Below are 20,326 nucleotides of genomic sequence, written 5' to 3'. Positions count from 1 at the left end.
AGTATCAATACAGCAAGCATTACAGTCTCGCAGGTGATACATGTCCCCATCCAGTGACATGAACATTAGAGCATCATGCCGAGGTAGAGGCATTACGAAAACTGAGTTCGGCTCCTTGAGGCCTACATGAATGGAGCAGTCCGGCTTCAGTTGGAGAAAATGCAGGTCCATTACTGAAGATTACATGTTTCCAGACTTAGTTTTAGTTATACCTGGTAAATACTTAATAATATTTTGTGGTATTTATAAATAACATCCTGTCATGAGGCCATTCACAAAGATAGTGACTACTGCTTAATAGTGTCACATGATCCCACGGAAATGGTATTAGGTTGGAACTACATGGTATTACCTCCCATAAGATTTCAACAAACACAGCTTCTTTGTCTTATTGCAAATGCCACAAACAGCTACACTGCCGTTTGTGAAAAGTGCAACACCAAGAAGCAATTACCCGAATAGCGCCACACTTGAAGAAAGTGGCAACGGGTGTGGAAGCAATACGTGATAAATTTTGCGTGAGGTGGGGTACACGTAGGCCGAGCAGAGCAGAGCCCGCTCGTGTCGTCCAACAGGGTCAGTGTTGCACGTAGTGTAGCCAGTACAGAGCTGCACACAAGGTGGAAACAATACAGTGAGTGCCAGTATGCCTCGCCGATGTCAAAGGGAGCCATATCGGCATGTGAGCGAGTTCGAACGGGGCAGATTTTTCGGTCTCCGGGAAATGGGGTTGTCATACTGTGATATTTCAGCTCGCACAGGCATGCTGCTACGACATTGATGTGTGTGTGGAAGCAGTGGATAGAGGAAGGTTGTAGACAGCAGAGAGTGGGAACTGTACCACGGAACATGGCCACAGCATGGGATGACTTCCATTACGAGGACCATACAGTGTCATCCACAGTGTTGGCTTGTCGCTGGAGTGCTGCAACAGGTGTGAACTTGTCTGTATCGACAGTTTGTTGCCATCTGCTGCAGGTTGGACTGGTTGCACACATGCTATTATGTCGGCTTCCATTGACCAGAAGTAACAAGCTCCCCTGACTGCAATGGGCACATGAACACTTTACGAGGGTGCTGAGTGGCAACATGTAATTTTTTCGGATGAGTCCCAACTCAACATGTCCTATACTGATGGGCACATACATGTCTGGCAGTACCGTGGTGAGTGCAACCTGGTGGGCTGCATTGTGGAGCAGCATAGTGGACAAACACCAGGTGTGATGGTTTGGGATGCCATTGGTTACAACAACCAATCTTGCCTTGTACGTATTGCAGGCACTATGAACAGCAACTGGTACCTAACAGAAGTTGTGGAGCTTGAGGTACTCCCCCTTCAGGCATCTCCACAGGCCACATTTCAACAGGACAGTGCCCGGCTAAATATTGCGAAGAATATACAGGCCATCTTTGAAAAGTGACGAGTAACATTGCTTCCCTGGTCTGCGTGTTTGCCAGACATGTCGCCATTCGAAAATGTCTGGGATGTGGTTGGTCAGTACCTGATGATGCGTCACTGTCCTCCAGTAACTGGTGTCACAGATTTGTGGACTCGGATACAAACTGCATGAAGTGAAATCCCCCAGTAACATATTCAGGACCTTATTGATTCAATGCCACGGCCTATAGCAGTTTTAATTGCAGTGCATGGTGGCCACATGACATATTGGAAAGTAAGGCTCAAAGGACATGTACAGATTTGAAAGGGTAATCATTTGTTACTCGTCATGTACCTAACCTGTGTTATTACTAAATTGAATTCATGTGTTTCCTTCTTGGTGTTGCAATTTCCACAAATGGTAGTGTATCTGGGATCCTACAGTTATCCACTTCCCTGCAACACTTTCATCCACATCTGTGTTACGAGGTGGCATGTTATGCCCCCAATTCCCAACTCTTGGAAGCACCACAATCCTAGTCCTGACATTACATCTTTGCATGGCCGTATTTAGTTGTAAAGAGCTGTTGTTTCTTAACATGTCTACACAAAACACTGTCACAGCCAGTTATACGTGCAGAAACTTGTCAAGTGGAATGTACTGACTTGGGTAAATTTCCAAACAAGCTACATGACCGGAAACAGTTGATCGGAGGCTACCTGAGGAATATATAATGTTGAATGCCACACACATCATGTAAGTTCTTATCATAGTACACTCTTTGATGTGATAGTATGTCTGCAAAACCCGCATGTTAAGGCTTAGTGAGGCGTCAGTTTTCTATAGTAGTTTCACCTAATCAATATATTAATGAAGGCTAAAGGATTCATTCCAAAGTTCACTCTGTGGTCTTTATAGTCCTGCTTTCCATGTAGGCATTTGACAGCGAGCATTTGGAATTGCTCCTGCCACAAATACGTCAATGGAAGTCTGGTGTTGTTGGCTTCCACTGTTTTTCCACTTCCAGTGTGCAAAGTATTGTATCTGCAAGTTCTCATCTAACAAGGAGGGGTCAACAGAAATGAGAGGGATTTTTTGAAACCACCTATATGGTAGTGTAGGTTTAGGGTCTCAGGTACCACTCTACATCTATTGAACTTAGTTTGCAGGTGATCGCCAAAAAATAATTTCAGTGTCTTGTGTTCGACTAGACCCTTGACAGTATCACTAATTTCAAAACGATTGTTGGTTCGGTTCGAGTCCTGGCACATTCCGTCGATCCCACCCCCACCCTCCATCCTCACGATCGTTATTTTAATTCTGTTATTAAATAAAAGTTGTTCATTTCTAATGCTGTGATGCATCATTTCAGTTATCTGAACTTATCTGATTTCAGTTTGTACTTACATTTTCTTCCCCCCCCCCCCTCCGTTTGTGTCCATGTGATTTGAATTATTTTTATGTATGGCAATGTTTTTCCTTTGCATTTTATATTTTCATTCATGTTATTGCGGAGGTAAACATTACTCATTTTTCTTGACTTTAATTTTATTTACAAAACCTTTTGTTGAAATCTTCATGCGTGTTATTTCATCCTTGGTGAAAGAATTCCTTTTAAATGTTTATATAATGATAACCATCCAAAAGGATGAAAATCAGGTATTGAAAAATAAATTTTGACAATATTGTACAGGCAGTGTAAATAGATTACATTGTCTTTTGTTTTCAACCAATCTTTTAAATATTATAATAGATAAATAAAAATGAGAATGGGCAAAAATTCCAAATAAAAAGTCTACAGCCTCAGCTCTAATAAAGATTAAGAACAGATTTTTGATATGCATAGAGGTGCTAAAGGAATTTATACAGTACGTGAGTGTTGTATTATTCCTGCAATTTTTATAGAAGACAAGAGACTTAGTGATTTACTACCCTTGCAGAGGGTGGAGCAATGTGGTGGCTGCCTGCAGACAGTATATAACACAATAATGCCGCAGCATCATGCCTTCAATGTTTAATGGCAGCCGATTTGAATCAGATTATAAAGTGAATACATCCCCATTTAAAAAGGAGTAGAACCATTGTTTCTCAGGAGATTTGGAACTTTGGCACCTGGGCACCCTATTTTTATGCTGATACTAAGCTATGACAACACCTCTATACAGTAGTTAAGAAAAGTATCTTGATGAACAGCCATGTCTCATGTGTCTGTTGCTTTTTGTCTGCAAAATAACTGAAACACTTTCGTCACGAATACTGTGCTTGCATTCGTCCTCGATTTTGGTAATTTCTTTGTAGTTACACCAGTTAATGTCCCCATGGAATGTGCAAGTTACAGTCATAATCATTGACCATATTACATTAGCTATGTGTAATTGATATTGTTTTTGTTTTCTGAATATTCAGACATGCAGCAGTTTTCATACTGTTAGATGCCCACTTCAAATTTGATGGTTGTAGTCTACCTTTCCTTCTTCGTGTAATTTTATTTGTGGCCATCTACACTCATGCCCATAAATTAAGGATAATTCTGATACATGGTGAAACAACACTCTGGTGGGCAGTTTTCCAGCTTAAATCACCTCGGGGTATGGCCATGCGGTGAATTTGTCCTGAGGTCGTCGCACAGTGGTGCTGGCAGCAGTCCACATACGCAGAGGTGTGTTGGTGCATGCCAGAGTATGATGCAGCGAGTAAGTGTGCAGGCGTTTTCAGATGTGCTAATGGTGACTGTGTGTTGAAAATGGCTGAAAGGACACACATTGATGGCATTATGAGAGGTAGAATACTAGGGCGACTGGAGGCTGGTCAAAAACAGCAGTTCGTAGCATGGACCCTCCGTGTGTCACAAAGTGTGATCTGAAGATTATGGGAATGATTCTAGCAGACAGGAAATGTCCAGGTGCTACAGTACAGGACGTCCACAGTGTACAACACCACAAGAAAACCGATATCTCGCTATCAGTGCCTGTAGACGGCCACGGAGTACTGCAGGTAGCCTTACTCGGAACCTTACTGCAGCCAGTAGAACAGTTGTCTCCAGACACACAGTCTACAGGTGACTGAACTGACATGGTTTATTTGCCCGGAGACATGCAAGGTGCATTCCACTGACCCCTGGTCACAGGAGAGCCCGTAAATCCTGGTGTCAAGAACACAGTACACGGCCATTGGAACAGTGGTCCCAGGTTATGTTCATAGACGAATCCAGGTATAGTCTGAACAGTGATTCTCAATGAGTTTTCATCTGGCGTGAACCAGAAACCAAATACCAACCCCTTAATGTCCTTGAAAGGGACCTGTATAGAGGTCATGGTTTGTGGTGTGGGGTGGGATTAAGATTGGTGCACGTACACCCCTACATGTCTTTGACAGAGGAACTGTAACAGGTCAGGTGTATTGGGACGTCATTTTGCACCAGTATGTCCGCCTTTTCAGGGGTGCAGTGGGTGCCACCCTCCTCCTGACTGATGATAATGCATGGCCCCACTGAGCTGCCATCGTGGACAAGTATCTTGAAACAGAAGGTATTGGGCGAAAGGAGTGGCCTGCCTGTTCTCCAGACCTAAACCGCATCGAGCACGTCTGGGGTTCTCTCAGTCCACGTATTGGAGCTCTGACAGGCACTGGTGCAAGAATGGGAGGCTATACCCCAGCAGCTGCTCGACCACCTGATCCAGAGTATGCCAACCCGTTGTGCAGCCTTTGTACTTGTGCATGGTGGTTATATCCTATATTGATGTCGGGGTACATGCTCAGGAAACAGTGGTATTTTGTAGCACATGTGTTTTGGAATGGTTTTCTCAACTTATCACCAATGCTGTGGACTTACAGATCTGTGTCGTGTATGTTCCCTATTTGTCTGAGCTATTAGCGCCAGTTTTGTGTAGTGCTACATTGTGTGGCACCGCATTCTGCGATTATTCTTAATTTAAGAGCATGAGTGTAGGTCATAATGTTAATCATCAAACAGTTTTCTGTGATTTGTTCAGTCCTTATTTCATAACACTTTCTCTTTTCCAATCCTTGCATTACAAAAGCCAACAAATAAGACACTGAAATGGGGACATTTTTGGTTACTCTCATCCTCATAGCAAGTCCAACCTTTTCAGCAGTGACAGGAATGTTACATCTGTTATGTGTTTAATAGTTGCTGCAGCACATTTCTATTTGGTTATAATTCTCCTTTTCTTTTGCAGCCACGCATTGATCCGCTACAGCTTCTCCGCTGCCTCAGTGTTCTGTTGTCACCTGATGGAGGAATAAAAAGTCACGAGGAAGTCCAAAGACTTGCTAGGTGAGTTGTACAACATTAATACTTTGCAGTCATCATAAAATTACTGCTCTCAAATTGCTCATTTAGAAATTTGTTTTTTGTTTTTTCTCCATCTCTTTTCATAGCAAAAAATGATCTTTGGAATTCAAATGCAATAAGTTCAGCTTTTAATAGATTTGTTTGTATCACAAACCAATTATTGATCTTAATGGCGATAAATTATCTGAAAATGTTAAAGAAGAGGATACTGTCAGTGAGAGCCACTTTCAAAGAAGGATATGTTTAAACTCCTTCAGACCAAATTTCTGTGGGATTCATTGTTGCTTATGAATTGTAGATTCATAATAGCTTCTGAGGGCAGGCCATAATCCAGACAACAGTTTGTGAAGATATTTAGCAAAAGTGATATTTCCTCAGTGGAACTTTGTCAGATTGTAGTACTCTTAATGCATTCGAACCAAAAGTATAATGTGTCATTAATAATGAAAAGTAACTGTGCTTATCAAAGAAGAAAGAGGTTTCCTATAGCAGTTGCTGTGCACTAAGTTTAGTAAATTGTACATTTACTTGTTACCAAATGTATCACATTTGACCTGTGGTGATTTTCTCATACCCTTCGGCTTCAAAAGTTCTTTATGGAAACCATTTCCATTGCAAGCTTAGAATTTATCTGTATATTTTTACTGAATAATGTAAACATTTGCCTTGCTGAGGTGTCCTCTCTGTATGCAATAGGGAGAACATATCAGCTATTTCTTCCATTCATGTTGCATTTGTGGGTTTTATATAAGGAAGTGGCTTGCCAAATTTATAAGGAAGTTTCTTTTCTCATTACATGAGATAATTTATGAAGTAAGATAAGATAAAGTGAGGAGGTTGAAAACCTGAAGTCTTGAAATGATTTGAATCAGATTGGTTTCATGAAGCTTATCTGTACTAGCTGCTCTATTGAATTATATTAAACCAAGTTGTCAAACTATGACAATAGGTGAGAGGTCTTGTTTCAAAAGTAGGAATATGTTAGCATAAGACAGAGATTGAAGGAAGGATGATAAATCAGTTGTGCAGAGAACTACCTCTTCATTGACAACAGAAAGGGAACAAACAATATTAGTACTGAAGTATTGGTAGTGGAAGTAAGGTTACACCATTAAAAGATGCAGATAAGTTAATTAGTAGTTATGAACCATGTATTTAAGGTAGATTTTCTCCCTTTTGCTACTACTGAAACAAAGATTTCTACTGGAAATTGTCTTGTATTTACTAATGACTTAGTTTGGTCACTCACTTGGCTTATTGTTCTGACTGGGTGTGTGTATCAGTGAAGCCTACTTAAAACTTATGTAATGCACACCATTTTCAACCTTCGGCCCCAGAGACTGTTAAAAACCTGTATGAAATTGGAAATTGGCTCAATTACTTTGGTTTGAAGACACACACCACTACAAGCTTCTTACTTCATCAAGGTGGCCTCTGTAGACCCTTTAGTAGCCATTCAGATTGATTTATATTGGGCTGTAAATATTCGTAATAGTTATATAATCAACAGTCTGTAAAGTTAGACTTGTGGTATGTAATGGCTGATAGACTTGGTCTTCTGTCTCACATCCCTTTCTTTGGGATGTTATGGATGTTGGTAAGGGGTTGTCACAGGGAGGGGGGATCTTCCGGTCATATTGCTAGATGCTATTAATCACAGTTGATGGCAAGTTCATATTGACAGTATTGTACTTCTCCTACTCTAACAAGCTCTTACATTGTGACTTGATCATAAGGCAGGTAGCAGTGTTCTGACGAAGAACCCTTAAAATTCAGTCAAAATTCCGGTTCTATTTCGTAAAGTTGTCTGGAATTACATTTAGACTTTTGTGTATTACTCTAACTTTCTGTTGTGTCCTCTGATCTCCTCGGAGGCTCTGAACCTCCAGTTGAACTATAACCACTAAGGGAATAGGCAGTGGGTAATTTAAATATTGTTAATCTTTCCCTTTAACGTTGATCTCAAAGGAGGTTCAGTTTTTAAAAGTAAATCAGAAATTTTACTGGATCGACCCATTTCCTCTCATCCAATTTTTAGTTCCGTTGTTTTGCCTCTACATGTACCGTATTTACTCGAGTCTAAGCCGCACTTTTTTCCAGTTTTTGTAATCCAAAAAAACTGCCTGCGGCTTAGAATCGAGTGCAAAGTAAGTGGAAGTTCTGAAAAATGTTGGTAGGTGCCGCCACAACTAACTTCTGACGTCGAATATATGTAGCGCTACACAGGTGTGATTTGCAGGCACAATGATAAATACTGGCGTCAATACCTCTGTGTCAGTGGGGTGTGTGTGTGTGTGTGTGTGTGTGTGTGTGTGTGTGTGTGTGTGTGTGTGTGTGTGTGTGTGTGTGAGAGAGAGAGAGAGAGAGAGAGAGAGAGAGAGAGAGAGAGAGAGAGAGAGGGTAGAAGATGAGAAGCTGAAACACATTAACACAAACTGGCTTTCGAAAAGCAACAGACAGCTGGCACCAACAGGACGTGTAAAACGTGAAGGTTTGACGCAAGTGTGCCAATGGATTTATGATGCATGGAAGTGTGTTCCAAATCAGAGTGTGCGACAAGCATTTAAAAAAGGTTCGGTATCCAATGCATTAGATGGTACGGAGGACGATGCTCTCTATGAAGAAATGAGCAACAGAGAATCAGGTGATAGTGATTCAGAATCATGACTGATATTTTAAACATTTCGTATAATGTATTACAAACCTAATAAAATTTTGTTTTAAATTTCAGCGTTTAATTTCTAACTTATTTTCATTCTTATGTTATAAGTGTTGCTACTCTGCAATGCACAGGATAGAAAAGCGTGGAGAACTGCATCAAACCAGTCTACAGACTGAAGACAACCACACACTCTGCATTTGAAGTCATCACTAAAAATCTACTATGAAAATCTGACTGGCAAGACTGTTCGGGATGTATGTCAATATGTCCAACTCTGTTCTGAATTTTTTCCTGCCTGTGACAAGAGATCGTTGCTAATAGGAACTTTCATGAATTGTGAATCGCATGCAGTATTCTCTTCACCATAAGAATAATACAAATGTAAACATTATGCCATGTATTCTTTCGTGTTTGCTGCTATCTCATTTAAATCGTGTCTGCCTAATAAACTACGAAACTAGAGTGAGACAACAGCAAACTCAGGAGAATATACATATCATCTCATGTTTATATTTGTATTATTCTTATGTTGAATAGTGATTCGGTTAGAAATGAAGCATGGCAACTGACTAGATTTTTAAATCTTAGATGACTCTTAATTTCTGTGCAGAATGTAATGTACTAAAGAGGCGTTTGCAAAGATTTTCAGACGGAGAAAAATTTTCACTAAACTCTTGTTCAGAACATTTTCTATCATATGCAGTCCATTATTTGGTTATTGTTGATCATTATCAAAGAAAGCAGCAGTGTAAGTAACAACAAATAGCAGTCTCTTGCCATTGTTTCACTAATGATACAATTCCTCTCTATTTTTTATTGTAAGCGGCGGCAGTGCTCACAAAAGCAAGACATGCCGTGAACGGCAACAGATCGTAAAAACTCATTACCAGAATGAGATAAATAATGCATCACACAGTACAATAATGCATTTTCAGCAAAGAGAACAGCACTTATCAGATCAAAGCAAAATAAGCAATTAATTCAAACCAGACGAAGCACGTGAAAAAGGAAGGGTACTCGGACGGAGCGCCTGAAACATAGCAATGGCTACTTGTTAAAGCTTAACTGCTTATCTTAAGACTCGAACCAAACTACATGTAGCTGTATCTTCATCCATTTGACCTAAATTGTCTTTCATGTTACAATGGACCAACTCTATTTCGATTTGGAGGTGTGGTCTAAAACTTTTCTCTCACCTTGAATTTCAAGTCTCAAAATTCAGGTGCGGCTTAGATTCAGGAAAATTTTTTTCCTTGATTAGTGAGTCTCATTTTTCAGACGCGGCTTAGATTCAAGTGCAGCTTAGATTCGAGTAAATATGATAATCCACACCCAACATCTTCCACAATATGTTCAATTTCTTCAGATCTCTGCATGACCACAGTTTTCACTCTGCTGCTCCAACCTGCACAAAGTTACTGATTCCTGGATGCAAACTAACATGTTGCTTCTTGTCATAACCATATACTTCCTCCCCACTTATTCTTTCAAATACCAACCAATTGTATACAAAATGTCCATTTGGTAGTCAACAGCATCCTGAGTGCCATTTTACAAATGCCTCTAGTTATCTTCTTTTCCGGATTTCCCATGGCGCAGGTCTCATTCCCATACAAAGGTGTTCAGGAATTTCTTTTTTAAATTCTTGTCAGTTTTCAGTATCAGTGAAATGTTGTGATACATTCATTATTTATTCATTTAAAAATAGTGGGAATAGTGTGTTCTGACACTGGTTGCAAAAATGGTTTCCTGGCATTTAAATTTCCTTCTGGTTACTTTCTTTATATAAATTGCAAACAGTCAGAGAAATGCTTGTTCTAACATTAAGAGCGAGTCATCAGTGGCATGCTCTTCAGTTTCTCCCCAAATCACTGCCCAGTGATGATGTTAGATTATAGGTTGAGTGAGCACAAGAATGAGTTCTTGAGAATGGAGCTGTTGTGGCCCTAAAACTAGTCTCAAGGAAAGAAATATGTCATCCCAGACTACTTCAGCCTACTGTGTTAAAATTTCTTTCCTTGTATGGTAGTCTATCACTGATCATTCTCTTTTGTAGTCCTCTGTTTTGTTTCTGCCGTTCAATATGTTTATTTCTTTCCTTATGTGGCTGATTCTTATTCAGTTTATCTGGTACTGAAATCTTATTTCAGCTGCTTACTTCTGTGTCATTTTAAACTAATTCAGTAAATAAAATAAAAACAGTAAAGTGTAGCTGTGGGTCTGCTATTTCCAGAAAAATTAAAATATGTATCTCTGAAGTAAAATAGTGTGAACAGCTGCAGTTTATAAAGCTAATGTTCATATTAAGTCTTGGTGAAAAGAATTTTACTGCATATTTCTTGATGTAGTAAAAGCAGTTACCAGTACAAATAAATTTTTTACCAAGACTGCGTCTACAAATTTCAGTTGTTTAAAAATGGGGCTATTAAAAGGAGAAAGCGAAACACAATTTAGACCTATATACTAGTTTTACCAGAGGTACATTAGTTTGCAGTGAAGAAACTTACTTGCAGAGAATTCCTACAAACTGCTCGCACCAGATGAACATTTTCAAACTACTGAACCTAATTTTTAGAATAATCCGTGGTAGAAAATGTTATAACATAAGAAATACGTGCTCTCTAGAGCTTTATATTGTAGTAAAACTTAGTAACAGGTTGCAAGAAAACTTTTACACAAACATAGTTTGGTAGTTGTGGACTGAGATAAACTTCATTTCACTTTCTAAGGCCCACCGTTTATTGTACCGTATTGCAATCTGTTCATACTAGTGGCCATAATTTTCACCACCTCAATGACCTAGAAATGTGTTGATGCTCAGAATTGGTCAGTAAAGTATTTTATTATTTACGATGTTTATGTAATGAGAAGTAAAATAATTTTGAGGAACAGACTATGCATTCAGTTGATAGTGTTGTCAATAGTGGAAGGACACTATGTCCTAATGGATGAAGGTTGTTGTCGTCTTATCTGCCTCTGACTTATGTCCAACACTTTTACAGATGACTTGTTCTCACAACATGTAGTTCCTCTCATCTTCAGCTGTGAGTGGCCTCTTCTTCCTGTTTAATGTTCCCCAACTTATCCCTTTCTAGTTCTTGTGCAAGAACTAAAAGTTCTTGCAGCAAGGACAGTGTGGTTTGTGTATGTCTGCTAGCAGTACTAAATATTTTCCCTCCTAGGCGTAAGTAATAGCTAGCAATTATACCTCATAACAGTAGTTGTCTCAAATTTTCCTTTTGATATGTTTAGGAAATCGACCCATCACTTTCCTTTGAATTTATAGTCGTATCTTGTGGCAGTGTCTTTAACCAGTGAGACTGAAGTTAGCTACCTCACATTTGGATGACTAGAACCAGCATTCTCTCTCCATTTAGTTACTGTAGCATGGTGCCTATACCCCCTCCCCCTCCCTTCCCCTCCCTCCCTTCCCCTCCCTCCCTTCCCCTCCCCCCATTCCCCCCTTCCCCCATTCCCCCCTTCCCCCATTCCCCCCTTCCCCCATTCCCCCCTTCCCCCATTCCCCCCTTCCCCCCATTCCCCCCTTCCCCCTTCCCCCCCACTTCCCCCATTCCCCCCCACTTCCCCCATTCCCCCCCACTTCCCCCATTCCCCCCCACTTCCCCCATTCCCCCCCACTTCCCCCATTCCCCCCCACTTCCCCCATTCCCCCCCACTTCCCCCATTCCCCCCCACTTCCCCCATTCCCCCCCACTTCCCCCATTCCCCCCCACTTCCCCCATTCCCCCCACTTCCCCCATTCCCCCCCACTTCCCCCATTCCCCCCCACTTCCCCCATTCCCCCCCACTTCCCCCATTCCCCCCCACTTCCCCCATTCCCCCCCACTTCCCCCATTCCCCCCCACTTCCCCCTCCCCCCCCACTTCCCCCCCCACCCCCCACCCCCCCACCCCCACTTCCCCCCCCCCCCACTTCCCCCCCCCACTTCCCCCCCCCCCCCCCCACTTCCCCCCTTCCCCCCCACTTCCCCCCCCCCACTTCCCCCCTTCCCCCCCACTTCCCCCCCCCACTCCCCCCCCCCCCACCACTCCCCCCCCCCACTTCCCCCCCCCCCACTCCCCCCCCACTTCCCCCCCACTCCCCCCCCCCCCACTTCCCCCCCCCACTTCCCCCCACTTCCCCCCCACTTCCCCCCCCACTTGCCCCTCCCCCCCCACTTGCCCCTCCCCCCCACTTGCCCCTCCCCCCCCCACTTGTCCCTCCCCCCCCCCCACTTGCCCCTCCCCCCCCACTTGCCCCTCCCCCACTTCCCCCCTCTCTCCCTCTCCCCCCCTCTCCCCCCCCTCTCCCCTCTCTGCCCCTGCCACCCAATATTGATCATGCATATTCTTTTTTTCAATGTCTTACAGTCACTGTGACATACTTAACATTACCTCACTGTATACAGGGTGGTTATAATTGACACCCATGAAAAATAAGTGATTGTAGTACAATGATACTTAACGAAAACATTTGTAAGGACATGCAGAATAGAAATAATGAATAAAACGGTGAAAGAAACATATTTTAATTTCCACACGTGACGGTAATATTTGTTAATTGCACAAGTTTAACATTCCAGGTTACTAATGTTGCTCAATGTAACATACACCTGCATTCCCAATGGCCTGGAACCGCACTAGAGATTACTCTACTGCTCACCTTTAACCTCCAGCTTCCAATGTGTATTAGTGTCCTGTTGACAAACCCTGTCCTTTAGGTAATCCCACAACCAGAAATCGCACACGTTCAAATCTGGTAATCTTGGTGGCTACACAGTTCGGAACTGTAAGTCAATGATTCAGTTTTCTCCAAATGTTACGGAGTAACCATATAGCCTTATGAGCAGTGTGAGGTGAAGCTCGAACATGCATCTAAACATTTTCAGTCCAAAGCACCTCTCTCTTTCCATAGAGCAGGAATCACATGTTGGCAAATCACATCACAGTAATGTGTGCTGTTCACACTGTATATCCTTGTTCCTTTGGGTCAAAGTTCCTCAAAGAAAAACGGACCAATCGTGTACTGTCTGTGAAGACACGTCACACAGTGTAAAGTTCATTATGCAGGCAAACGTCATGAATGTTTGTTGGCAGTGACTATCCCCAAATGTGACAATTGTGTTCACTGACCCAGTGAGCGTAAAGTGTGCATCAGCACTATACAATGTTCCAAGGCCACACGTTGTTAACTTTAACCCTTGCAAGAAATAAAAGTTGGTGAGTAATGCGAAATTTGCACAGATACCACTTTACAATTGTTAGTAGCATTTTTTAAACAGTGGACCATAGAATGTTCAGCTTTGGTGACACAGCTGTTGCACTGCCTGAAGATCACACATTGTATCCAGCATACTGAGTCATGGCAACAATACTTCTCCAACAATTTGTGGTACATTTGGCCATTGTCCTCTCCTACTAGAGATACCCCAATTGCCAGTTATTTTGAATGTCATACTCTACAACCAAAGTGTGGAAAGAGGACCTCTCTGTATTTCCTTAATGTGTTGATACTCTTGAAGAGCAGCAGTACTATTGCTGTTATTTTGATAAAAACAGCTTTTCGAGTAAAGCCCTGCTCACCTTGTGCAAACCCATGCTGATTGTCTGAAACTGTAATGCATATTGATGATATGTTTCAAGCATATGTTACTGTGCCAGTACCGATGCCTAACAGCAAGTCAAGACACTAGCACTATTCAAATACAAATCCTACAGTGCACAGTGTGAAGTCATTCCATACTGTAAATCGTTTTTCAGTCTATATTGGCTCAAGTAGTGAAAGTTTAATTATAACTAAATTGTGGAAAATGGGTTGTGGTTTTGGGCATGAAAGGAATTAAGACAATTAATTCTAATGGCACATAACCTGTTGAATCATTTTTTATGCGTTTTCATGTAGCCGACGGACACTCTTCGATAGCATTATACATCATTTTTCGTTTTTGTTGAGAATGTTGGAGATTTATTGAGTGGAAAGTAGTTTCTCAATCTGTGGCTCATTATTATTCATTGAGAGTGAAAATTAAGACAAATCTTTTCTCTCAGGTGGTTTCGAATTGTTTTCAGAAGATATGTCAACTGTTACTACAGTAATAATGTTCAAAGTTTGGTGACCACTATTAAATGACACTGATTAGTCTCTATCCTGGGTAATTTCTATGGAAGTCAGTGTACTTCGTATTCATCCATGTCTTGTTGGTGTATTTTAACTACACACACACACACACACACACACACACACACACACACAAATCTTGGTTTCTGATACATGGCATAAGTTTTTATACTCCTTTTATTCTGAGGTGTTTTTGTTTAACTTCAGATCCTATTTTGAATTCCTTGATATTGCAGAGTTGCAAGCTTTGTTCTATGACTTAACTTTTTTCCATTTTTATTAACTTTCTGCAAGAAATTATTCAGTCTTTTCCTTGCAAAATACTTGTCTTACTGTTACAATTATATTGTAGGGAAGGTTTTTAAACTGTTTGACATGGCAGTCTTCATGTTTATTTATTAATCCACCCCCACCCACCCTTCAACTATCTCTCTCTCTCTCTCTCTCTCTCTCTCTCTCTCTCTCTCTCTCTCTCTCTCATAATATTTTTTCCAGTAATGTTTGACTTAGATTAGCTTGATTTAAGATGTTCAAAAAGTTCATAATATGAGATTCGTGGTTTTGAACATAGGGTGTATATTTCCTGGGACAACTGGGAAAAAACCGAGGAAATTTTTATAATTCCGGGAATTTTCCATTGATTTGGTTTAGAGCTATTTTTTGGCAATTTTCTCTGGTAAGAACTGATGATATAACAAAGAATTTTACTTTTGCCTCTACTGCAGAATAATACTGCAGCAATAAAAAATAAGTGAAAAACACAAGAAAAAAACCTTAGTTGCAAAGAAAATCCACCATCTACAACAACAAAACACTCTGCACACACAAGTGTCTGCTGACAGCAAGATGTATTAAAAGGCTTTAGGACAAAGGCTACGCGATATTGCAGTGGCAATACTTCGTAACAATAAACTGCTTTCGATGTGTGTGATGTCACAAGAGTGTGCATTTTTAACAGGCTGCATGAAAATATTGCGAATGGTGGTTTGAGAAGCATTAATTTCAAAGTAAATTTCCTTTTATGCTGGATGAATCGTGTTATGTGTGAGAATGTGCAACAAATTTCTTAAAAGACTGAGCATTTGACTCTCTCAAAACTTAACACTTTGGGGACCAGCCTCCTAGAAAAACTTAGTCCAGAAGACCAGCCATTTATGCCATTATTTAAAATTTTACTGGCACATTTGTGTTTGTCAGATCTTAAAGGGTAACACATGCTAAAAAAAGACAGAGCTTTATCGTTAGTTTTTATTTTTTTTATTTTAGTTCTTTCACAGATCACAATGGCAAAAGATATAATTATTCTTAAAAAAAAGTGTGATGTGAGTTCTTGAGAAGTTTCTCATGTAATTGGCATTTTCTTTGGAAAATGCAAAGTTTTCTGTGGAACACGTATTTAGTGCACAACTCTCAAATTTAATCCTGCTTTTCAGAAATACTGAACTGCTGCAATTTAAGCTGTACACTTAGGATCTTACCTAATCACACCCTCAGAAAAAAACAGCAAAAGCTTTTGTCAGTGAATCTTATATGTGTAAGATTAACTTTTCTTGTTGCTATACTGCATTTATATTAATTTTAACTATTAACTTTATCTAATTGTGTGTTTCCAATACATAAAAAAGATGGTGCTGTAGGCTGACAAACTCCTACTTAGCCCCTGAGCAGAATGCGCTGAAAGCAGAACTTTGCAATTGGTTTGTAGCGTATTGGGTGCCGTGACAAGCCCTACTTCCTTTCCCAAAGCGGCTAGCTTATCGCATGTGAAAGGAACAAAACTGTAATGAAGGGGTATCCAACCTTTAGCTTACCAGAACGACATTGGAAGAAGGAGAGTATTTTTGGCTGCACATAATGTACTTAACACTATCTGCTGAACATAGAAAAGTGGAGGAGGTGGACCAATGAGAGAATAGCATCGTGTGCCAGGAGTTTCAAATTAAAAGTATTCAGTTTATATAACTTTATGTAAATGGATTTTTTTTTACCAGGTGAGTGATAGATACTCACTTCTTGGGCCGCAGTCCGCTTGTTTGGACACCCCTGATATAATGGATTAATGCTTTGCAGAATGACACGGAACTTTGTCAACGACCGGCCTCTTCACTCATTTTTGTAAATATTATTAAAAATCATGGCACACAACATGATGGATCAACAAAATATTCACTATAACTATTTATTGTTATGGTGCACAATACTGCTGTGTAGCTAAATCTGGCAATGATTTAAACATTCCAGAGCAGCAGCCAATTTCTGTCGGTCACAGAGAGGGCCAAGTAAATGTGTGCGACCTAGTAGCCTATACTCCGAATATGTGCTGTCATTGGCTGAGAAAAACACGATGCAATCTTCATTTCAGTAGATAGGAAGCTACCCTGCTGTTATTTAATGGAGTTCGTATTTACATTTTCCTGATATGAAAATGTGCTTTGTGAAGATTTCCATGTATCAAAGATCTTTCAAAAACACTCCTTTCTTTTTGCTCTTAAAATGCCATGAGTTCGGTGCATGTGTATAACACCTTTGAATGAATAGTAAAGTATTGATGAATTTTATAGCTCTGAGGGATACTATATTGTCACGTACCATAGAAAAAAAATTTCCCCAAGAAAAAGTGTATTTTTAACCATGAAAAATTAAAGATCGATAATGGTAACTGTTTTACTGCTGTAAGAAAAAGGGCTTAACGTTATCTTAGTTATACATTGGCTGTTCATTGTTAATCTGTTAGTTATTTGTTGTCAGATGGAACTTGATACCGTGAATTTCACTTTTGCAAGTGATCCGTCAGAAAATATCTGTGAGTTATTTATTTTCATTGTATTATGTGCCAAAGTTTTTGTCACTATTGGTTGATACTTGGATGGATAAATATAAATTGATAAATGAAGTCTGGTTCTTTGTATTGTGATATAAATGGTCAGAAACTCCATTCAGTTACACCTTGATCATTTCAGAGCCACAGAAAATGAAAGTTATAATATTTAATTTCACTTTTAAATTCACAAATATCCAGGAAGAAAGTACTGCTGTAACTCAGTTTGGACAGGGAAATGAAAGAAGTTCAAAATAAACGAGCAACACATGACAAAATTTGTTTTTGGATATTTCTCATTTAGTGTATTGCAAAATTACCTACTTTCTTGCCTAACAAATCTCCTGCACAGCAAATAACTGCCATTGACTGGCAATAAGTCAAAAGTGAGTCCTCTTTATAAAAATAAAAGGATTAGATTTGCGGAAGTATAAATGTTTCCAGCAACCACATAACAGATGCAGGAATATGAATAATTTGTTTGAAAATAAGCTGGAATCTGGAACATATTGTTTCAGTAAAGACAGTATAGATTCAGCATGCTGTCTTCACCGTTGACATCTTGCAAATTGTAAACACGGGCAAACAAGTATATCAAGTCTTCTTAGGCTTCCAAAATTCATAGATACTTACTATTCTGTTGACAAATTACAAATGTACAGTGTATATTAAATTCCATTTACAGACGTAAAGTACTTCATGTGAAGACCTATATGACTAGCATATTACGTACATAATTAGTGATTACCTGATGTTTCATGCCCACCACAGATTTGTTTACATGTAATTCAGTTTAGTTTGTGATTTGACCTGTGGCATCTGAGGAAGATCTAATGTCACTGATTATGGCTGTGGTGAATGCTGGACCAGGGATTGATGTCAATGTGCACTGTTATGTGATACGGAGGTGCTGTATCTGGGAAGTCAGTGATAATTACATCAAGCTCTATTTGTAAGTGGAACAGGCATCAAGCAGCAGGGGACGGAGAGCAACATTTGTTGTGGTATTTTACATGTAACAGGAAATTGTAAGTTTCCGACAAGAGTTCCTCTACTAAACACAGCCATCTTCATCCCCATTAAGAGTCCTCTGTCTGTAAAGGGAATTTAATTAATGTGGAAGCTGTGGTAGCCTGAAGACCTATTTAAAGGGCAGTTGTGTGTACAAAATAGTGTGATAAGAAAGCTCATCCCTTACTTGTATATAAACCATCCATCATAGTAAATAGCAGTCAAAATGTTAAGTGCAAATTCCATTGTTAACAGGAAAATAAATAATTGTAAGAAAATCCAGAATGGCAGGTAGAATTTCCACTTTATATAGTGAATTTCTGTGTTCAAACACTTACCTAAAATATCCGTTGGTTTCTTTAAAACTGATCTTAAATTGAATGAAAAGGCAAAATTTATAGGGCAGATGGAAGACTTAGATTTGTTTGGAGAGGTAATGTGAAAATGCAGTGCATTTGTGAAGATTTCTCTATGAAAGATGCTCTTTTATCCATTTCATAAGTCATGTTTGGCTGTCTGAATGCATCAGACTAGCTTACGGGAAGAGGCCAAAGAACTTAAAAGTTGAGGGGCTTGTATGCAGTCAGTTTAGTCATTGCAGTGTTAATGTGGAGGTGCTCAAGAATGCAAAATGGACTTTTTTGAATGTAGACAGGCATCTTATCTTCAAGAGCTTCCAGTTTGTATCCAGAAATGAATGAGCAGATCAGAAAATAAAGCCACAAAATAGTGATGTGAATGTCTTGCACTGTGTGATAGGTTAGTATTTACTGTCTTGCACTGTATGGTAAGTTATGGAGCACAACAATTGTATGTAAGTGTAGTGACTAAGAATTCTTTCTGTTTGGCTCTTTTTCTCCCCCCCCCCCCCTCCCATCCTCATACTCTAGTTAGTTATTTCCTTTTGTCTATTTTATTTTTTGTCAGTGTGGTTTCAGTTGTGAGAGACTGCAGTAGTGTGTGTGTGTGTGTGTGTGTGTGTGACCTTTGTTGTTGTTGTAGTTGTAGTTGGCAAAGGCCTTGATGATACAAAGCTTTATTTGTGACAGTCTATTTGTTGTGCCTATCTGTGACGCGGCATCTCTGCTACATGGTGAATCACAACTTTCGTTATCATTATGTTACATTCCATCCTGGTTTTTCATTGTTTGTTATGTTTTCATTTTATCTTCTGAATGTGTTTTCCCTTCATCACATACACTATGTGATCAAAAGTATCCGGACACCTGGCTGAAAATGACTTAAAAATTCATGGCTCTCTCCATTGGTAATGCTGGAATTCAATATGGTGTTGGCCCACCCTTAACTTTGATGACAGCTTCCACTCTCTCATGCATACATTCAGTCAGGTGCTGGAAGGTTCCTTGGGGAATGGAAGCCCATTCTTGACGGAGTGCTGCTCTGAGAGGAGGCATCAATGTCAGTTGGTGAGGCCTGGCACAAAGTCGGCATTCCAAAACATCCCAAAGGTGTTCTATAGGACTCAGGTCAGGATTCTGTGCAGGCCAGTCCGTTACAGGAATGCTATTGTCGTGTAACCGCTCCGCCACATGCCTTGTATTATGAACAGGTTCTCAATCGTGTACTGCTCTTCAACAGTGGGAAGCAAGAAGGTGCTAATGCCACGCAAAACAAGGGGTGCAAGCCCCCTCCGCGATAAACATAACACACCACCATAACACCAATGCCTCTGAATTTTACTGTTGGCACTACACATGCTGGCAGATGACATTCACCAGGCATTTGCCATACCCTGACCCTGCCATCGGATCACCACATTGTGTACCGTGATTCGTCACTCCACACGTTTTTCCATTGTTCAGTCGTCCAATGTTTACGCTCCTTACACCAAGTGAGGTGTCATTTGGCATTTTCCAGTGTGATGTGTGGCTTATGAGCAGGTGCTCGGCCATGAAATCAAAGTTTTCTCACCTCCTGCCTAACTGTCAAAGTGCTTGCAGTGGATCCTGTTGCAGTATGATGGTCTGGATAGATGTCTGCCTCAGGTTACCTTCCATTCGGAA

The 20,326-nt window shown here is 40.4% G+C and overlaps 1 protein-coding gene across 2 annotated transcripts in view; it reads left to right on the top strand.

Moving 5' to 3' along the window:
• Positions 1-20,326, top strand: part of LOC126191555 (serine/threonine-protein phosphatase 1 regulatory subunit 10-like) — a 110,354-nt gene that overhangs the window by 29,529 nt on the left and 60,499 nt on the right. For both annotated transcript variants that reach the window (XM_049932468.1, XM_049932467.1), the window contains one exon: positions 5,579-5,676. In XM_049932468.1, the coding sequence (XP_049788425.1) occupies positions 5,579-5,676 (98 nt within the window). The remainder of the gene's footprint in view (positions 1-5,578; positions 5,677-20,326) is intronic.

Source organism: Schistocerca cancellata, chromosome 6 (assembly GCF_023864275.1).
Source record: "Schistocerca cancellata isolate TAMUIC-IGC-003103 chromosome 6, iqSchCanc2.1, whole genome shotgun sequence".
Lineage (NCBI taxonomy): Eukaryota > Metazoa > Arthropoda > Insecta > Orthoptera > Acrididae > Schistocerca > Schistocerca cancellata.
Note: the sequence above shows the minus strand (reverse complement) of the source record. Positions and strands in the feature narration are given on the sequence as shown.